Here is a 19,176-nt window from a genome sequence, read left to right as displayed (position 1 = left end):
GGCTAAAATCTATAACGTTTTCAAAATGGCGTCAAACACCAATTTCCGTTATGTACTCGTCCACCACATTCCGAAATTATCCGAGTTTTAGAATATGATAGAACTTCATTCTGTGCTGTATGCATTTAAGCTTTTTTCGCATTAGATTCATAAAAATAGTGTTCCTTATTCGAATTTACATCCAAAAAAAGTTAGTTAAATCGAATAATACGTAAAAAGGGGTTCGTAAATGAAGTTTTCATTCCATATTTCAATAACACATCCATAAAAGTGAACTCAAAATTTTAACATCTTATTTTTTTTTGCTTACAGGTAAATTGGAGGCTTCTCAAATACATTTGGTAACTGACGTGTGCGAAAAATTGATTATAAATTGATCTCGAAATTCGGTAAGGTAACAGAATTTAAATTAAATCTCATATTAAGTATCTCTGTAGGAAAGTTACACTTCCATGTATCAAATTCAGTTGTTTTAATCATACACATAAATACGATTTCAAGCAAATACGGTAGAAGTTGTGATGCACTGCCCATTGGTAATGAATACTTCGAATTAAGTTTTAATATCTGGATCTGATTTGGAAGTATTCTTTTCTACCTGAAACTTCTAGAAAACGCAAAGAAGTGAATAAGTAAATCGAATGTCGAATGTATTTCCACCCAAATCATTTAACCTACAAAAAACAGATTTCAAATTACCACAAACTGCTTGCATTCTAAAGACTTACTTGGAAATAGATATTTTCCACAAAAAATCTATCTTCTACATATATAAAAGTCAAAGTTTGTATATACATACTCCATACATTTATAGACTCCTAAACGGCTCAACCGATTTCCGTGAAAATTTATACACAGTAGGCATTTGTGATGAAGCGTGTTTGTGTGCTATTAGTTGGGGATTATCTACCCACCAGATGGCGCTACGGAACAAATTGTGTTTTCTTCCTATTTCGTTGAAAATCGCAGCAACACGCGATGGGCTTTAGCTAGTAGATTATAAAAAAATATGTTTTCCAGGAATGCAATTAGGAACCTTTGTTCTTCTTGTCATTTTTGAATTGCACTCGTGGTGTTGTAATTAAGTAGTTCACTCTTTTGAATCAAAAATCTATCAAAAAACTATCGACAAGCTTATGAATTGGGCGTTACAAACCGTTATTCGTCAATCACAGCTGTTGATAGTGAACAGAAGAGAGTTTTTTTTCTTTCGTTGATTACTACGAACTGTGTGAGGCCAATATGAGATTTCGTCTTTTAATAGTACCATCCTCCCGTTAGGCCCAGAAGTTGTTTGTTTACTTTAGAATTTCTCGTGCAAATGATTTGCTTTCCTTTTGGGAGCGGGCATAGCGTAGTTGGTAAATCGATTGCCTTGTACGCAGCTCACCTGAGTTCGAGTCCCAACCGCGCACAGAGGGTTAGAGATTTTTCTTAAGAGATTTTTCTAACCCGAAGAGGCGAATGACCTTAAAGGTAAAACATCTATAATAAAAAAAAGCTTTACTTCAATTAAAAATGTCAAAACCTGAGAATCAAAACCAATGGGGCCGGGTAAGATGGCCTAGCAAGCATATTAACATATTTTACACAAGCCTGCTATGATGCTTTTGCATGAAAATTCGTCAAACTGCTGCGGGGAAAAAAGGGAAATTTGTTTCGGAGGTACATTCAAAAGTTGTAATTTGTTTGCTAACGTTCAAATTTTTATCTATTCAGGATTATTATTTTTTCCTACAGGTATCGCTGTGACAGTTGTTTCGACTAGTTTTTTTTCGTTCGTTTGTTTAGTGATGGTAAGCATAAGCTCCGATGGCTGGCTGAGACACCACGGTCTTGGTGATGGCCGGAGCTGCCGAGTAGACGACGGGCTGCGAAACGACGGTCTTGGTCACGGCTGGTGCAGCGGCATAGACAGCAGCTGGCTGGGCGACGTAACTGGCGACGGCTGGAGCGGCATAGGCAAGCTTGGCTACTGGGGCGACGGCCTTAACGGCCAATGGTTCACGGTGGACCACGGCGTTGAATCCATTGTGTGGGTCGGCGGTGTACTCAACGGTGCGCTTGAAACCGTCCGCGTCAACGACGGAGTACGATCCCTGGACGACATCTCCGTTGCGGGACTCCTGCTGGCTCTTCTGGTCACCGGTCAGGGCGTCGGAGATTCCGTACGAGAACGAGTACTGTGGGTTCGGGTCATACTCATCGGCGACAACGGTTTTGGCGATCGGAGCAGCAACGATGGTCTTGGTGATCGGAGCAGCAACGATGGTCTTCGCAATTGGAGCAGCGTAGGCCACTTGGGCTGGAGCAGCATAGGCCACTTGGGCTGGAGCAGCGTAGGCCACGTGAGCCGGAGCAGCATAGGCCACTGGCGCTGGAGCAGCATAGGTCAGTGGGGCGGAGATTACGCCAGCTCGGGCAACAGCCACCAGTGCGAGGAAGGTCAAAAACTACAAGAAAAACACGAGAAGATGTTAGCTCAAATTTACTTCTTCACACACGCAAATAATTGCACTTGATCGATTCTAACACGCACCTTGAATGCCATTTTTTCGTCGGGTAAATGAGTTGTTCACAGCACTAAACAATCGATTGAACTGTGCCTTAATCGAACCGTTTCGGCCAATTTATAGCAGATTGATTAGCTTGTTTAAGTTTTCGGCATACCACGCTGTGCGTACGCATAGTTTTCCGGTTTCTTTGGCTACCCACCGTCTAGGGGCTGCTCTTGAACTGCACGTGACCAAGCAGAGACAGAGTTCAAATTTAAGCGTCAACCAGCAACCCGGCCCTCAGTTTCAAATTACAGTCATAGAAAACTAGATCGAAAAAGCGATCACCAAACTTAAACCTCCAGCAGCGCTGAGATGTCGGACGAGGAAACTAAAGCTAAATAGTTAGACGAGGCGGGGGGGGGGGGGGGCGGTGGTGTCGGACAAAAGACATACATGCGAAACCTGTGAAGTTCAAATCATGCGGCTGGGTTGTGATGAAATAATATATGTAGTTTTGACACTGCACTTGACTGTACCTGTCGATGGCCTGCTCTGGGGCAGGGCACCGTTTGAGGAATGAGGAGAACTGGTTTAGCGATTGGCAGGTGCAAAAGGGATTTTCGGCGATTGGGTTTGTTGTAATCCGACGCCCCATACGAAGGTGAAAAGTGGTTGAGGGTCACTGTCAAGTGGGGGCAGTTGGGTTACTGATATTTTGGGGCTGGACTGCAGACATTTCGGGGGGAACCATATTTGTAGCGGGTTGGCTTTTTCGTTACGTGCAGAATCACGCGAGTGCCACAGTAGGCCCCGACGGAACCCGTTAATGTGTTACAGCTTCTTGAACTTGCCAGTGTTTCAATGCGGATAAAAGCTCTATAAGTGATGGGGGAAAAGTAGGCTTTGGATGCATGTCTGGAAATTAATCTTGTGAGTTCAGGCGCAACCCCTTAATTGTTGGGTTTATCGAATTGGGGATAAACATTATTTCATTGGTCCCACATTGTATCGAGTTATTTTTTCGCTTTTTAAGTCAGTTTTGTCTTATTTATGTAACAAGACAATTTGCATTCCTGAAAAAATTTAGACGAAATTTGTTGGAGACTGTTTTCTTTTTTAGAGAAAGGAATTATAATTTTACCTTATTCAGCTCTAAATTATTCAACTAACTTATATCACGGAGTGACCGGCAAATTCTTGTGATTTTTCAATCAGAATTCTTCGAAATTGTATACTTTTCTGTCGTAAATTAAATGCTGATTTGATGACATTCGCCTTAGCATCTAGAACATTTACGTATCCCACGGTCAATAAACTATTCAAACTTCTTACGCACGAAAATATATTCTCAGTCGCATCGCATGCTTCCTGACTAACAACCAACCTACTATTCAATCCGGGGTACTCATAGGAGTGTCACTGAGTCGGGGCTTCCGTTAAGTGAGTACCACATCAACACTTCCTTTCTCATATCAATTGTTATTCCCAAACTTCTGCTGCTGCTGCTGTTGAAGTAGTCTGGCTGGAAAGGAGAGTGATCAGTCTGCAATCTACGAAGTATACCGTGCTTGCGCTACGCAACGCAATAGTCGCTGATTTGATGACATTGCAGGGAAACAGTGGGAAATGGAATGTATACACATACACTGCAAACTAATGTTAGCTTGATTTGGGTGTTGTAACGACTGCATTTGCCTTTATTTGTTCAGTATTTGTTGGGCCAACTAGAGACTGGGGTGTTACATATGCGGGAGAAATACGCATCGTTCTGTCTGAGTGATGTGAGGACATCTTTAAATATGTTTTATGGGCGCAATATTCATTATATATTGTTAATCTTTTATTAATCCTATTACTAGTATAGTATATTTATGTTTTGAACAGCATGTGCTCCTAATGTTTGATTTAATCATTATTGGATATGCTCGGGTTTCATTTTCTCCGAACTCGAATCCAAGAATTTTAAAACTGAAAAACCCTAATCCAACCGAACCCCCTACCACCCAAAAAAAAATTAAAATTTGAAACACCTTTCCTGTGCCGACCGCCGAGGAATTCAAATTTGAAAAATCCTAAAATTTCAAATTGTTAAAACCAGAACGCAAGAATTAAAAAAAAGCTTTTATTTTTATTCACTGCAGTACTTGACCAACAACGGTTTCTCTGAAATTTCCTCTCGAAGCGTATTTTGTCAGTTGGCTTTTACGGCATTACCCCATTTATCGTAAGTTAGGAGTGTCTTCAGCAAAGTTTATTCATATTTTTTTAGCATTTGAAAAGTATTTGTTGAATGATTAATCCCTCTAAAGCTGAGAAGCAAGCTCTTGTTTTTTGTCATTTATGAAAATAAAAAACTGGTGTGTGTATCTTCGTCGCGAGCGGTTGACTCTCGTAGAGCTCCCTTCGAGTCGGTTAATTTTCATCATTTTCGGCACAGTTTACTGCCTCCCGGTTATTGAAAGTGTGAATAACGGTGCAATTTAACGACTATACAAAGTGAAGTGGCATATAAAAGCATTTTTCGGCATATTTTCGACAGACGCGAGTGGTGACAGTTTGTGAAAATCGAATTCCGGCAAATGAAAAATTATCTTTTCCTCGCATCACGGGCCGTCGATTCCTGATGCAAGGACAATAAAAGTGCACAGAAGATGTCTAGAAACACAGTGTACATTGTAAAAATAGTGAAAAATGAGCTTTCAGAGAAAAAAAAATCGATCCGAAAAGTGAAGAAAATATGGCAATAAGAAAAATTGATATATTCAAATACTTGGCGTTTCACCAGCGTCTAGCGACTACCAGGTGTCGCCCCAAAATTCTTCGCCCGAAAAATAGGTGGCAAACCAGCCGGTCGGTGCTCAGCTAATTTCGTCCGCGTCCCTTGTCACATATTTTTATTTAGTGATTCATCGGCGGTGCTATCTTTGAAAATGAGCCGCCTTGGATATTAAACTGTTTTTTTACTTCCTTTATTGCAAATGAGTAGAGGTTTTGAATCTTTGGGTGTCCGTTAATGTGATGGCGCTGTAAGGGAACACGTATCTGACGGTCGGCCAACTAATTTCTATGTTTGTTTAGGGTTTGTTTTACCAACGGGGGAACTGATCCACAGAGCATTCAATGTGCTTAGGGAAAACACATGACCTTATTTGAGTGGAAAGATGACTTCAATCATCTATAAGGTTTGAGAATTGACAATTCGCGAGAGGGATCGGGGACCGGTTGGCAATTACCTTCAGTTATGTTAGCACGAAGAATAAGTGTTTTGCTGTCATTTTCATTGGTTAGCTTTCAATTCTATCTCATGCCTCCACGCGAGTCTAAGTCTATTGATGACATTTGGTCCTTAGACCGGCGACGACTGGGAGCTATCAGCCTTCTGCCGGTAGTAGCAGAATGAGAGTGTGCGAACAGATCTAGCCGAGAAAGCAATACCGTAAATGTTGTTCGGAAATCAGCTCCAATAAGACTTTAATTTGACTAGTATCGATGATCACGGATCAATACGTACTGAAAATTCGCCGCGTCTGTTTTAATGAATCTAATTTCAAGTTCCGTTATTGGTAACAAGCCCGTCCATCAGGTTAACGATCCTCTGTATTTCCCTTCAATGTTCGATATAATCGTTCGTATACGTGTATTTCACAAACAATCCGATATTAGAAATAGGAAACACTTTCGTTGATTTATAACATCTAGAGCTATCATAACTCTTTGTCTGTATAACGTGTTATCACTCGGTAGTTTGCAACCCAAAAAATATATCGTAGAGAAGGAATAGCGAAGTTAGTCTAAATAATGTCGCAATAAATAGTGATCCGGCCCATTAAGCAGATAAGATTAGTTTTTTCTGGGCAATACTCCCACGATCGACTGTGTGGAGTTGAAATTGCTTTTGTTTAGAAAACATAGGATGCTCTCGGTAGCCGGCTACCCAGATTTTAAAAGAACAAAAAACTAAACAAGATCTTATTTTTCGAGCGATCGTGTTCTCGAAAACTAACTGAACTACAAACTAATAAACTATGCTTTACAGGTCGCATCGCTTGCTTGGAGCGAATCCTAGACCCTATTTCCTTCCAAACCACCAACTCCGCGACACCTATGAAAGAGTCTGATGAACCTTCTGTATAAGATTCCTCATTTTATTCAAACGATCGCCGGGTAAAATCAGCACCGACACGACAGAAACCACGAAAAAATTCGTCGCATGATTGAATAGTATTAAAAAATATAAGAAGTGCTCCTTATAGCCGGCTATCCGGAGTTCAAGTTGCTTATTTTGCTAATCGTATTAATACAACAAATGATAAATTTCCCAAATTCAATTATTAAATGATAACGCTATTGGCACACTTACTAACAACTCTCCCCTTCCCGTGATACATGTGGAGATGCAGAGGATTCCTCGGTCTCTAGTAGCAACATGTATCGGACTAACATTCCTTCCTTTCCCAGAAGATCTGCATTCGGACGTGGCCGGCGTCGGTATTGATCAGCATGCAGGGATCAGAATAGATTGTACAATGTGGCTCATCATGTTATTCCCGAGCATGTTGTTCCAATCAACATTTTGCAACCTAATTTGGTTCTGGTCAATAACGGAGTAGCAACTACGGGCGATCTCTTATGCTTATGCTTATGCTTATTACACCATTTATCGTAAGTTAGTTGAGAAATGAATATATTTATAGCGTAACTAAATCTAACAAATAATAAGAATGAAATAGTAAATTTTAAAAAAATATAAAACAAATTGAATAAATTAAAAATAAGAAAATAATGCCTGTGCAATTTTAGAACCCCCCCACCAATGCCAACTGCGATACGTGCATGACCGGGTAGGGGTTATACAGGTGAGCGCCTGCTTCCGCCGCGAGGAGGAATTATCGCTACAAGAATGAGGCTACGAACAAGAAGGATTTTTACCATGCGACCCCCCCCCCCCCCCGCCCCAGAAGGAAACCCCAACTACTGCAGGTTTTTATTATGGGGCACAATGCGAACTACCAGAGACTGAGGGTGGGAGATGTATGAGTTCCAAAAACTACCGCTAAGCACAGATGGAGGTAGCATCCATAGACAGACTACACAGGCAGTAAAGTTTCGGAAGTGATCCAAGCCTACTATCCTTACACAGCGCTCGAGACAGAGCAGCATTGAAAAAATATTCTCAGCCAATCGGAAATCGAATTTATTCAGCAGGAAGTACAGAGAGAGAAGAGAGAACTGAGTAGAAGAAACAGTAGCGCACGTGATGTGTGGAAACGAAGTGGTTGTAACAATTGCTATTTTCATGTTGCGCGATATTTGACAAGACGTAAAATGAAGTCGAAGTTATTAATGTCATAAAATAATAATTTATTTACATTTTAAAAATTCTATTCTGAGGAAGATAGGTTGAAGGTAATCACATAAAATATGATTTTTTGTCCTCAAAACATCAAAACTGGTTAAAAGTAATGTGAGAGGATTCCTATTTTCGGGATTAAAAACAAAATTTGAACAGTTCTGTGATATCACTACAAAGTCAAATCGAAAAAAAAATCATTTCATGGATGATTTTTCATCTATTCAAATGTCACTTCTCGTCCTACTAAATAAGCACAGTCAACAAACAGTCGATAACAGGATCAGTTGCTTAGTGATGATACAGCGCGGGGGCAGCATAGGAAGCGTAGGCCGGCTGCGAAAGGATGGTCTTAGTAGCCAGCGGGGCGGAGTAGGCTGCATAAGCAGGCTGCGACACGATCGTCTTCGTGGCCAATGGAGCAGAGTAGGCGGTATAAGCAGGCTGGGAAACAATTGTCTTGGTGGCCAGAGGAGCGGAGTAGGTGGCGTAAGCTGGCTGTGCGACGATGGTCTTGGTGGCCACAGGGGCAGCAGCATAAGCAGCAACGGTCTTCACTCCGATTGGTTCACGACGGACGGCAGCATTGAATCCATTGTGGGGATCGGCGGTGTAGTCAACGGTGCGCTTGAAACCATCGGGATCAACAACGGAGTACGAACCATGGACGACATCTCCGCTGCGGGATTCCTCTTGGCTCTTCTGGTCTCCGGTCAGACCATCGGAGATTCCGTACGAGAATGAGTACTGTGGGTTCGGGTCGTACTCATCGGCGACGATCGTTTTGGTCAGAGGGGCGGCAACTAGGGTTTTGGTGACTGGGGCGGCATACGAGATGGTTTTGGCAATTGGAGCGGAGTAGGCTAGTTGAGTTGGAGCAGCATAGGATAGGGCTGGAGCTGCGGCGTAGGACAGAGCTGGGCTTGCGATGATTCCAGCACGGGCAACGGCCACCAGGGCGAGGAAGGACACAAACTATTAAACAACAACAAAAGCAATTATTATTAGTTTCACTTCCGGGATCAATGCACTAGATTGGAACGTATTTCATCGAAATCACAAATACACACCTTAAATGCCATGGTTACTAAAGGAAAAGGCAGTTGCTGTTGACTGAGCAATGAAACCGATCGAACTGTGCTGAAACAAAAATGTCTCACACGTTTTATAGCAACTTGTTTGTTGGTTATCCAAATTCGATCGTTGCTAAAATAACTAGCGGCCTCGACAAAGGATAGTACCTGCTTCACACTCACTACTTATCCGATCAGAAACCATATCAGAAACGTTTCGCGATGTTAAAATTAGATGGTTGGTACGAGAACTGGTCCTAGGACTAAAATGAATGTATATCAAATCAATTGTTTGTGCAAATTTTTAGCTGCTCCTCTGGTGGCACGTGTCTGGGGCAGAGGTCACTCTTCGAAAGGTTCGTTGTGGGGAAGCCGGTTGAATAGTAAACTATTTTCTCGCAACGGCTCTCCTAACAGGTATTCGAGATTGCATGTGAGAAGCTGAAAATGAAAGATTTCTATTCAAAATGTTTTTGTTTCGGAAAATGAGACAATTAAAATCATGGCTTGCTGTGTTTTAGGCGATGTTTCTTCTTCAAACCAAAGTGCATCGAGGCCACAGTTGATTTCGATCTTTTTTATTCGAATTGTTTTAGTTTTTAGACGAAATCAAAAGCAATCAGAACTTATTTTCTGGATTAGAGAATTATTTACCACGCTCACGGAGAAAAGTGATGTAGTTCGATTATGCGAAAACACACCGCACAGCATAAAGAATGATGCAACCAAACGGTGCTATGAATCAGCCAACATCGCCGTCAGTTGGCTTAGGTCAGTTTCGCAGCTTCCCCTGCCCCACTCGTCATTGTCCTCAATGTATCAAATAAGAGTAACCTGTACTGGGGCGGTTGATGCTAGGCGAATATACCTGCTTAATTGCGCTACTCGAAATAAAATTGCATCAGATCATTCTTAGCAAAACGGTGCCTGAAATAGTCTGCTGACAGTGTCAAGTTCACTTTCACGTGTTGGGTTTTCAGGCCTCGTGGGACTTGAACTACCCCAACAAGAAAAGGATTCGAGTGACCGAAACCGTGGTCGCTATAAAATGGCAAAGTCGCTCATTGCACAGCACAGTTCAATCAGATTCATTGCTTAGTCGACACACAGAAAACTGCCTTCTTCAGTAACTATGGCATTCAAGGTATGTTTCAGGCGTCAAACAGTTACATTTTGATTTCCCAGGAAAGCAACTGATATTATTATTTTACAGTTTGTAACCTTCCTCGCCTTGGTGGCCGTTTCCCGCGCCGGACTCATCGCAAGCCCAGCGCTGTCCTACGCCGCTGCTCCAGCCCTGTCATACGCTGCTCCAGCACAACTGGCCTACTCCGCTCCAATTGCTAAAACCATTTCGTATGCTGCCCCAGTCACCAAAACACTAGTTGCCGCCCCTCTGACCAAAACGATCGTCGCCGATGAGTACGACCCGAACCCACAGTACTCGTTCTCGTACGGAATCTCCGATGGCCTGACCGGAGACCAGAAGAGCCAACAGGAATCTCGCAACGGTGATGTCGTCCAGGGTTCGTACTCGGTCGTTGATCCTGACGGTCTCCAGCGTACCGTTGACTACACCGCCGATCCACATAACGGGTTCAACGCCGTCGTTCGTCGTGAACCGCTTGGAGTGAAAGCTGTTGCTGCTGCTCCAGTTCTTGCCGCCAAAACCATCATTGCCCAGCCGGCTCTGGCTACCAAGACCCTGATCGCTCAGCCCGCTTTGAAAACCTACTCGGCACCACTGCTCACCAAGAGCATCGTCTCCCAGCCTGCTGCTTATGCCACGTACTCAAGCCCACTGGCCACCAAGACCATCATTTCGCAACCGGCCCTTGCCGCCTACTCTGCTCCATTGACCACCAAGACCATCCTGTCACAACCGGCCTACGCTTCCTATGCTGCACCTGCCTTGTATCACTAGGAGACTTATTTCGTTACCGGCTTTTTATTTACTGTGTAAATTTATGAAAATCCTCTGAGCAAGATTTGAATAGTTTAAAAATCATTCAAAAACTATACAACTGTTTGATTGTTTATTGCATCCGATAATAGCTAAAAAGCTCGTTCTCGTGTTTTTTGCGTTAAAGGTTCCGTTCTACCGTTTTTCATGTGTTCTATTCAACCGAACCATTTTGCCACATTGATATATGTGTTTGAGGTCAAACGATCTTTTATCTGTGATGGTAAACACAAACAACAAATAATCTATGCAAATATTTCAGATGGTCTGGAAACTTTTGATATTCCAGAAATCTAAAAATTCGCGGTGTTCGCTAGCCATTTTGCATTGTCAGTGTAGCCATGGTCGGGTCTTGTACACAACCCTTTATTTTTGTTCTGAACCGAAAAAATCCTTCTAAACTGGTACCACCATGCTATCGAAATGATACAAAACTTATTAAAATAATTAAATTATTTGCCAGTCTAGATCATTAATAACTAAACAAAATTGCTTTGACAACATTGCACAATGGTTCCCCCAAAAAATATATCGGAGAAAGGTTGTTTTTATCTTGCAATTATATCGTTATGGATGTATGATTTATAGTTTCATATTTGATTTTGCAAACGATGAACTGATTTTTTTAGTATGTAATTTACCGATTATTTAAATAATATCGAAAAGTTAATTTAAATGTTTCGTGTTCCACTCGTCAGTAAGTGACATTAACTTGGTGCCAGTTACCCAATATATCCTAATCAACATAAAAATTGGCACCAGATAGACACTAAATCAAAACAGTGTGTGAACGCCAGAAGCAATTGGCTGGTACCGAGTGATTTCTCGGTTATCCAAGTAGAGGAAGATGGGGTAAAACGCACCCCCTAAGGAAATATGATCATAACTCAGCTATAGAACATCAATTGGGAGAATTTAATTAATGATATCGTTTAGCCAACATTTTCCATTGTAATCACAATCATAACGCTTTGCAAAATGTTCAAAAACATGAAAAATATTCAATTCTTCAAAATTATTAAAAATTACCGACGCCGACATTCAGTTACACCAGCTGCGCCATTCCGTACTGATACCCAAGCTAAAAAAATATGTTGCAGAAAAATCTAAAATAAGTGCTTGAAAATGACAAATCGTTAAATGTTTTGGATTTTCTTGTATACAGAGAACGATAAAATTCACAATTTTGTAATTTTATCGTGGTGCTAGCTCATTCTTCCAGATTCTACAATTCAAAACAAACGAGGGATTCCATGAGAAACCGGCCGACCGCAAAATATGACCATCGTCGATTCGAACGAAACTTTGCAGGTGTGTTCGCTGTATGAATCTCCATGATATTCTCTGGCAATTGGAATATTTTGATACAAGAGTAATTTTTCAAAAGGGCGTAAACGTTTCTACGTGTACGAATTTCAAAAATTTTTTGTTCGATTACTGTATTTTATACAGCAAAACTATCTGAGAACAAGTTACAGGGAATGAATACTTCTGTCCGAAAAAAATGTTGTCATTTTTCAAAAAAACAAAAATTTATGATAAAAATTTAAATTGCGAAAAAACCCATTTTTTAATTTTTTTATATTTTGTTACCAAAAACCTAAAGAGAAAAGAAACATTTTAATTGTGATTGCATGATGGAGAAAAAATCGGTAAAAAAGTTTTTCTAACAATAACTTCGTACATGTTTTTAAATTTCATACTAATTGACATACAAAATTGTAATTTTATTACAGAATATAATTCTAAGCACCATTTAAAATCAAAATGCATTTAACAAAAATCTTCCATAATGCGATAGTTTTGGAGATATTTGAAATTTTGCTACTTCAAAAACAATTAATTCGTGTAATTATGCTCTTTTTAAAAGTTACTCGCGTTACCCCATCAAAAAATGTCAAAAATTTAATGTTTATCGTTTTAAAGACGTAAAAGCAACCTATTTAGTGTATTTGGATCATGGAGAAGCTTTCAATAAAAAAGTTTTCCTAACAACAACTTTTGACATTTTGACAACTTTTGACAATTTTCTTTTTGAATATGATTCTAAACGCCATTTTAAATCGAAATGCTCTTAACAAAAAATTTCTAAAATGTAGTAGTTCTCGAGATATTTTAACTTTTGTTTTAACAACACAATTATTTTGTTTTATTACGACCTTTTCATAAGTTAGTCGCGTTTCCCCATCAACAATAATAGGTTTTTCAAAAGGCCCGTAAACTTTCGTGCAACTTTCTCTTTGACATCAAGGCGATATTGTAAACCATTTGAAAGTTGCTTTTACGTTTTTAAAACGATAAACATTAAATTTTTGACATTTTTTGATAGGGTAACGCGAATAACTTTTAAAAAGAGCATAATTACACGAATTAATTGTTTTTGAAGTAGCAAAATTTCAAATATCTCGAAAACTATCGCATTATGGAAGATTTTTGTTAAATGCATTTTGATTTTAAATGGTGCTTAGAATTATATTCTGTAATAAAATTACAATTTTGTATGTCAATTAGTATGAAATTTAAAAACATGTACGAAGTTATTGTTAGAAAAACTTTTTTACCGATTTTTCCTCCATCATGCAATCACATTCAAAATGTTTCTTTTCTGTTTAGGTTTTTGGTAACAAAATATAAAAAAATTAAAAAAATGGGTTTTTTCGCAATTTAAATTTTTATCATAAATTTTTGTTTTTTTTGAAAAATGACACATTTTTTTCAGTGTATATTTTTTCAGACAGAAGTATTCATTCCCTGTAACTCGTTCTCAGATAGTTTTGCTGTAAAAAATACAGTAATCGAACAAAAAAAAATTGAAATTCATGCACGTAGAAACGTTTACGCCCTTTTGAAAAGTTGCTCTTGAGTCAAAATAATCTTATTACCTGTGGAAAATATTTAGTCTTGCATGACGGTGAAACGTGTAAAGTTTCATTGGAATCTAAGATGGTCGGTCACGATTTTAAAGATTTTCGGACGGATCTTCGTGAAATTCCTACGGAACCAAAATTAGACACGCATTCCTAGGTACCTATCAAGAGCAGATTACAGAGGAGAAGTTGCACCGGGACCTATTTTGCGACGGTATGTAGATTGAATTGGAAATGTTGTTCACGTAATCGTGAATAAATTTGTGATTCATTTTTTTACCTGACGGAGCTATTATTTTCAGTACGGTTTTCATAGTTATCCTTCGATCGTAGCAATTGTGTTTTGAGAAAATATTAAAAATACGTGAGGATTTTCTGATTTGAAATTGATTTTAGGCTGCCTTTTGAAGTGCGTATATTTTTTACACAAGTACATTTTCTGTTTAATTTATTGTTTTGGAAAATATGTCGGTTTACACGACATAACGATTTTTTTAGGAAACGAGCCACTGCGACCAGTATTAGTGGAAACCATATGAACGTCTATTATCTGTGCTATATCAACGTGGACTAGGGTTGTGGTACCGGTAGTACCGGTACCGAAAATCCCGGGAATACCGTCCCATTATTGGTACCGAAATACCGGTACTGAAAAACAATGAGTACCGGTACTTTCGGTACCATGTTTTTTTTGGTTCATTTTCATTACTTTCTTAGTTGCTGGCGCTAGATTTATTGCCACGAATGCATTGTGCATGAATTTGCATCTCTTACCTACGATTGAAAAGCAAAACATTGCTTTCTGTCCAAACTTGCAGCACAGTTCTAGCACTGTGAAAGGGAAAGAAACAGATTTACAAACACTACTATAATTCGTCTATGTATGAATGAAACGATAGATAATCACTTGGCTTTAAACTGTCATATTCATTCTAGTCTTGTTTACACTTTTGAATGGAGTGCTTTATTCCTTTTGTTCACCATTAATAATGGACTTTGAAGCAAATGTTAAGGAAGGAGTTCCAGAAACCTCTGTCTGGAAATATTTTCTAAGAGGAAAGCAGAATCGAGGTATTGCAAAATGTGCTACGTGCTCAAAAGTGATTAAGTGCGAAGGTTCGAGCTCCTCCGGTTTGAAAAAGCACCTAAAAGGTGCTCATGAGATTAATTTGGACAAGCGTCCTGTTTCTCGAGAAGTGCCAGAGGAAATTCCAACCACTTCGTCATCATCTAAACCGAAAACAATTAACACGCTTCATCAATACTTTTCAAAAGCAACCCCGCTTGAAGCTGTTCTAGCTAGGATGGCTGCCAAGGATAATATTTCTTTTAATACTATTTGTAGTTCGGAAGACATTCGACTAGGGTTGCTTGCGCGAGGGTTCTGTGAAATTCCTAAGACACCCAATGGCATTAAACTTAAAGTTAAATCTTATTCCGAGTTTGTTGTTGGAGAGTATCGCAAGCAGTTTTTGGAAATGAAAAAACAGAACCGTAAAATTAGTATCACTTTCGATGAATGGACCTCTACTAGAAATCGTCGATATATGAATGTTAATGCTCATGACAGCAAGCGTATCTGGAACTTGGGACTCAAACGAATTGAAGGATCAATGAACGCTGAAAAATGCATAACACTGCTGGATGATAAACTATCAGAATTCGGTTTATCTCTTTTCGAAGATATTGTTTCTGCTACGACTGATGGTGCTTCACTCATGAAGAAAGTTGGCAAATTGATGCCCGCAGATCATCATCTTTGTCTCGCGCATGGAATTCATCTGGCTGTTGTGAGCGTACTTTATTCTCGTGAAGAGCCAATGAATGATGAACATCAACTCAATCAAAAAGGTTTGTGTATTTTATACGGAAATACTTGCATGGTATTAATATATTTTCCCATATTTCAGATTCTGACTCTGCTTCCACCTCCGATAATGAATATGGATTTGAGTCATTCTTACACTATGGAACCAACAAAATTGTTCCGCGACCGGAATATTTTTCTACAATTAAGAAGATCCGGGATATCGTGAAAATTTTCCGCAAATCCCCAGTAAGGAATGACGATGTACTCCAAAAGTACATCAAAGCAGAGTTTGGGAAAGAATTGAGCTTGATTTTGGACGTGAAAACACGGTGGAATAGTTTGCTAGCTATGCTGAGTAGGTTTCACGACGTTAGAAATGCGGTGCAGAAAGCGATGATCGATCTGAAAGGACAAGTGATGGTTAATTTCTGGGATGACGAAATGGATTTGATTCGAGAAATCATAAACGCTCTTGATCCCATCAACACAGCTGTTGAACACTTGTGCAGAAAAGAATGTTCTTTGTACGAAGCAGATGTGTCATTACATTTTATGCTTGAACAACTTTCCTCTCAGAATACGACAATATCCAATAAACTTTTCGATGCACTGAAGGAGCGGATTTTGGAAAGACGGTTTGAATACGCTGATCTCTTCGCGTTTTTAAACAACCCTTCGGTGAAAACATCAATAAGAAATGATTATGGCATATTTTTCAAAACGTCAAGGACTACTATGGTTAAACAGGCTGTCGAGATATTGAAACGGTTGCATGGTGCTGATAAAGAAGCTCCCATTGTTGCTAGCACGGATTCAATTGTAGATGAAGGAGTTGACGAAGTTGACGACTATGAAAACCTAACAATGAAGCAGAAACTCGGCAGAAGACTGCAGCAGTCGAAAACGAATGAAGGTGTTGTTGAAAATTCAATTACTACGCCAGGATTTACAAAAATAGTTCGGCAAGAGTTTGCATACTTCGAATCTGAGAAGTTGAGAGGGAAGTATTTGTGTATACTTTTTGAGGCCCAGTCAACCGTTCGTCCCACATCGGTAGATTCAGAAAGAGCATTCTCTGTGTCTGGTAACTTTGCGACAAAAATACGTTCCCGCATGGCAGATGATACATTGAACATGCTTTGCATTTTGAAATCTTATTTTGTAAACTAGAATAGATGTTGAACACACAAGAGTTCTGTTACCCAATAAAATAAATATTTCAAATGTATTTCTCTTTGAAGTTTATTCTGTCCTTTAAAAAACTTCCAGTACCGGTATTTTACCGGTACTACCGGTACTGGGGACTTCGGTACCGTAGTACCGGTACTCGCCAAAAAGGGTCGGTACTGCGAACCCTAACGTGGACTCCTTAGGAGAAAACAGTTTTTCAACCACTGAACTTCAGTTATAATGCTTTCAAATAAATTTTTAACGTATTTAGGAAAAAAGCTTTTTAAACCACGAGTCTGTTTTTCCAGATTCAGAAATAAATTTAGCGTACCATAATTGGCACCCTAATATTTGAACCGCTGCGACAAAGTTTTTACTTCGATCCGCCATTTTTTTTTGTTAGGCCGGGCCGACAAATCTATTGTTTCATGAGCATTCTTTGATCCATTACGATTCAAAATAGCAAACAGTTTTGTGATGAGATTTCCAAGATAATTGTTTTTTAAGTTTCCACACTAATTATTAAAAAATTCAAAATGAGATATTACGGACAGTTTTGTGATATTACTGAACAGTTAAATCGAAAAAATAGTAGTTTATGGATGACATTTCATCTATTCAAATCTCACTTCACGTCCCAATAAATAAGCACAGTCAACAAACAGTCGATAACAGGATCAGTTGCTTAGTGATGATACAGCGCGGGGGCAGCATAGGAAGCGTAGGCCGGCTGCGAAAGGATGGTCTTAGTAGCCAGCGGGGCGGAGTAGGCTGCGTAAGCAGGCTGCGACACGATCGTCTTCGTGGCCAATGGAGCAGAGTAGGCGGTATAAGCAGGCTGGGACACAATTGTCTTGGTGGCCAGAGGAGCGGAGTAGGTGGCGTAAGCAGGCTGCGCGACGATGGTCTTGGTGGCCACAGGGGCAGCAGCATAAGCAGCAACGGTCTTCACTCCGATTGGTTCACGACGGACGGCAGCATTGAATCCATTGTGGGGATCGGCGGTGTAGTCAACGGTGCGCTTGAAACCATCTGGATCAACAACGGAGTACGAACCATGGACGACATCTCCGCTGCGGGATTCCTCTTGGCTCTTCTGGTCTCCGGTCAGACCATCGGAGATTCCGTACGAGAATGAGTACTGTGGGTTCGGGTCGTACTCATCGGCGACGATCGTTTTGGTCAGAGGGGCGGCAACTAGGGTTTTGGTGACTGGGGCGGAGTAGGCCAGTTGAGCTGGGGCAGCGTATGACAGGGCTGGAGCAGCGGAGTAGGACAAAGCTGGGCTCGCGATGATTCCAGCACGGGCAACGGCCACCAGGGCGAGGAAGGTTACAAACTGCGAAACAATTAACAAAAAACGATTATTGTTATTATTAGTTCTACTTCCGGGATAAACAGGTTGAAACGTAATTGGTCAAAACGATGATCACACACACCTTAAATGCCATGGTTACTGAAAGAGTAGGCAGTAGGCTGTTGACTAAGCAATGAAACTGATCGAACTGTGCTGAAACAAAATTGTCTCAGTCGTTTTATAGTAACTTGCTTTGTTGGTTGTCCAAATTCGTTCACTGCTAAAAGAATTGCCACCGCCACCGCCGCAGCAACGGTGTTGGTAGCAAGCAAAAAAAAAGTTATATCCTTTTCTTGTTGGGACAGTTCAAGCACTGATCGTGAACTGGATCGAGTACGGGCGGGTATGTGTGTGTGTGTCTGTTTATGTTTGATATTTGCAACCGGTGCGCGTGGACGATGAAAGTGATCTTGGGTGGTGAACTTGAAGCTATTCCGAACTATCGGATGCCAGTGATTGACCTTTTGCAGAATTATTCTCCAGCATGATCTGATGCAATGTTTGTTTGATCGAGTGTAATTTCGTTTATGATTGCTGCATTTGGAATTTAGCAGTCAGTTTTGGAATAGTAGGTGGTACGCCAACCATCAAACTATCCTAGTTAATATGTTCTAAATCCGCGCCTACAAATAGCTTACCAAAAAAATGATTTTTTTTCTGGGAACATCGATCTGTATTTTGTTTCATATATTTTTGGAGTACCTCATTTGAAGTAGAAAAAATTGGAGCGTTCTGCTTTATTTCATGCAATTTTCGAATATTAGTCATGGCGTCGGATTAAAAATGCCACCTTTTCATTATTGACTATGTCACAACAAACAATTCTATCCCAGTGATTGACTCCAATCCAAATATATCAATCTGGCTTTTAATCCGCGCACACATTCCCAATAGCTGAACAGAGGTGCCCCGCTCTGAGCCATGCTGAAGGCTACGCCCCGCACCCTGTGAACATTTTTCACTTTCAGTCAAAATGCTATCCCACTCGTAAATTTATCAAATTTGTCACAGCTTTTGAGAAAGGTCCCAACCCTCTCCGTCTACTGGTAACTCGCCCACCTACGTCGATGTGCCGTAAACCAGCGCTG

General features: G+C 40.2%; 4 protein-coding genes across 9 annotated transcripts in view; 2 read left to right on the top strand and 2 right to left on the bottom strand.

Annotated features, from left to right (window-relative positions):
- LOC131676701 (papilin) overlaps positions 1–19,176 on the top strand; it is a 213,072-nt gene that overhangs the window by 140,711 nt on the left and 53,185 nt on the right. The gene's annotated exons all lie outside the window — the stretch shown is intronic.
- On the bottom strand, positions 1,788–9,094 carry LOC131676507 (cuticle protein-like). The gene is given in 3 exon segments (XM_058955572.1): positions 1,788–2,463; positions 8,141–8,823; positions 8,919–9,094. Coding segments are annotated over 3 exon segments (1,371 nt in total). The 5' UTR covers positions 8,931–9,094.
- LOC131676703 (larval cuticle protein A3A-like) lies at positions 10,005–10,859 on the top strand. 2 transcript variants are annotated; one of them, XM_058955958.1, is made up of 3 exons: positions 10,005–10,065; positions 10,135–10,575; positions 10,678–10,859. In XM_058955958.1, exons 1-3 carry the CDS (start codon positions 10,054–10,056, stop codon positions 10,843–10,845), a joined length of 621 nt encoding a protein of 206 aa, XP_058811941.1. In that variant the 5' UTR covers positions 10,005–10,053; the 3' UTR covers positions 10,846–10,859. The 2 variants fall into 2 exon arrangements, with proteins under 2 accessions (XP_058811941.1, XP_058811940.1); XM_058955957.1 differs by having other exon boundaries at positions 10,135–10,859.
- Positions 17,348–18,675, bottom strand: LOC131676704 (cuticle protein-like). The gene is made up of 2 exons (XM_058955959.1): positions 18,171–18,675; positions 17,348–18,070 (listed from the first exon to the last, which is right to left on the bottom strand). Exons 1-2 carry the CDS (start codon positions 18,180–18,182, stop codon positions 17,417–17,419), a joined length of 666 nt encoding a protein of 221 aa, XP_058811942.1. The 5' UTR covers positions 18,183–18,675; the 3' UTR covers positions 17,348–17,416.

This window comes from Topomyia yanbarensis, chromosome 1, assembly GCF_030247195.1.
Source record: "Topomyia yanbarensis strain Yona2022 chromosome 1, ASM3024719v1, whole genome shotgun sequence".
NCBI lineage: Eukaryota > Metazoa > Arthropoda > Insecta > Diptera > Culicidae > Topomyia > Topomyia yanbarensis.
This window is presented reverse-complemented; position numbering and strand designations above follow the sequence as displayed.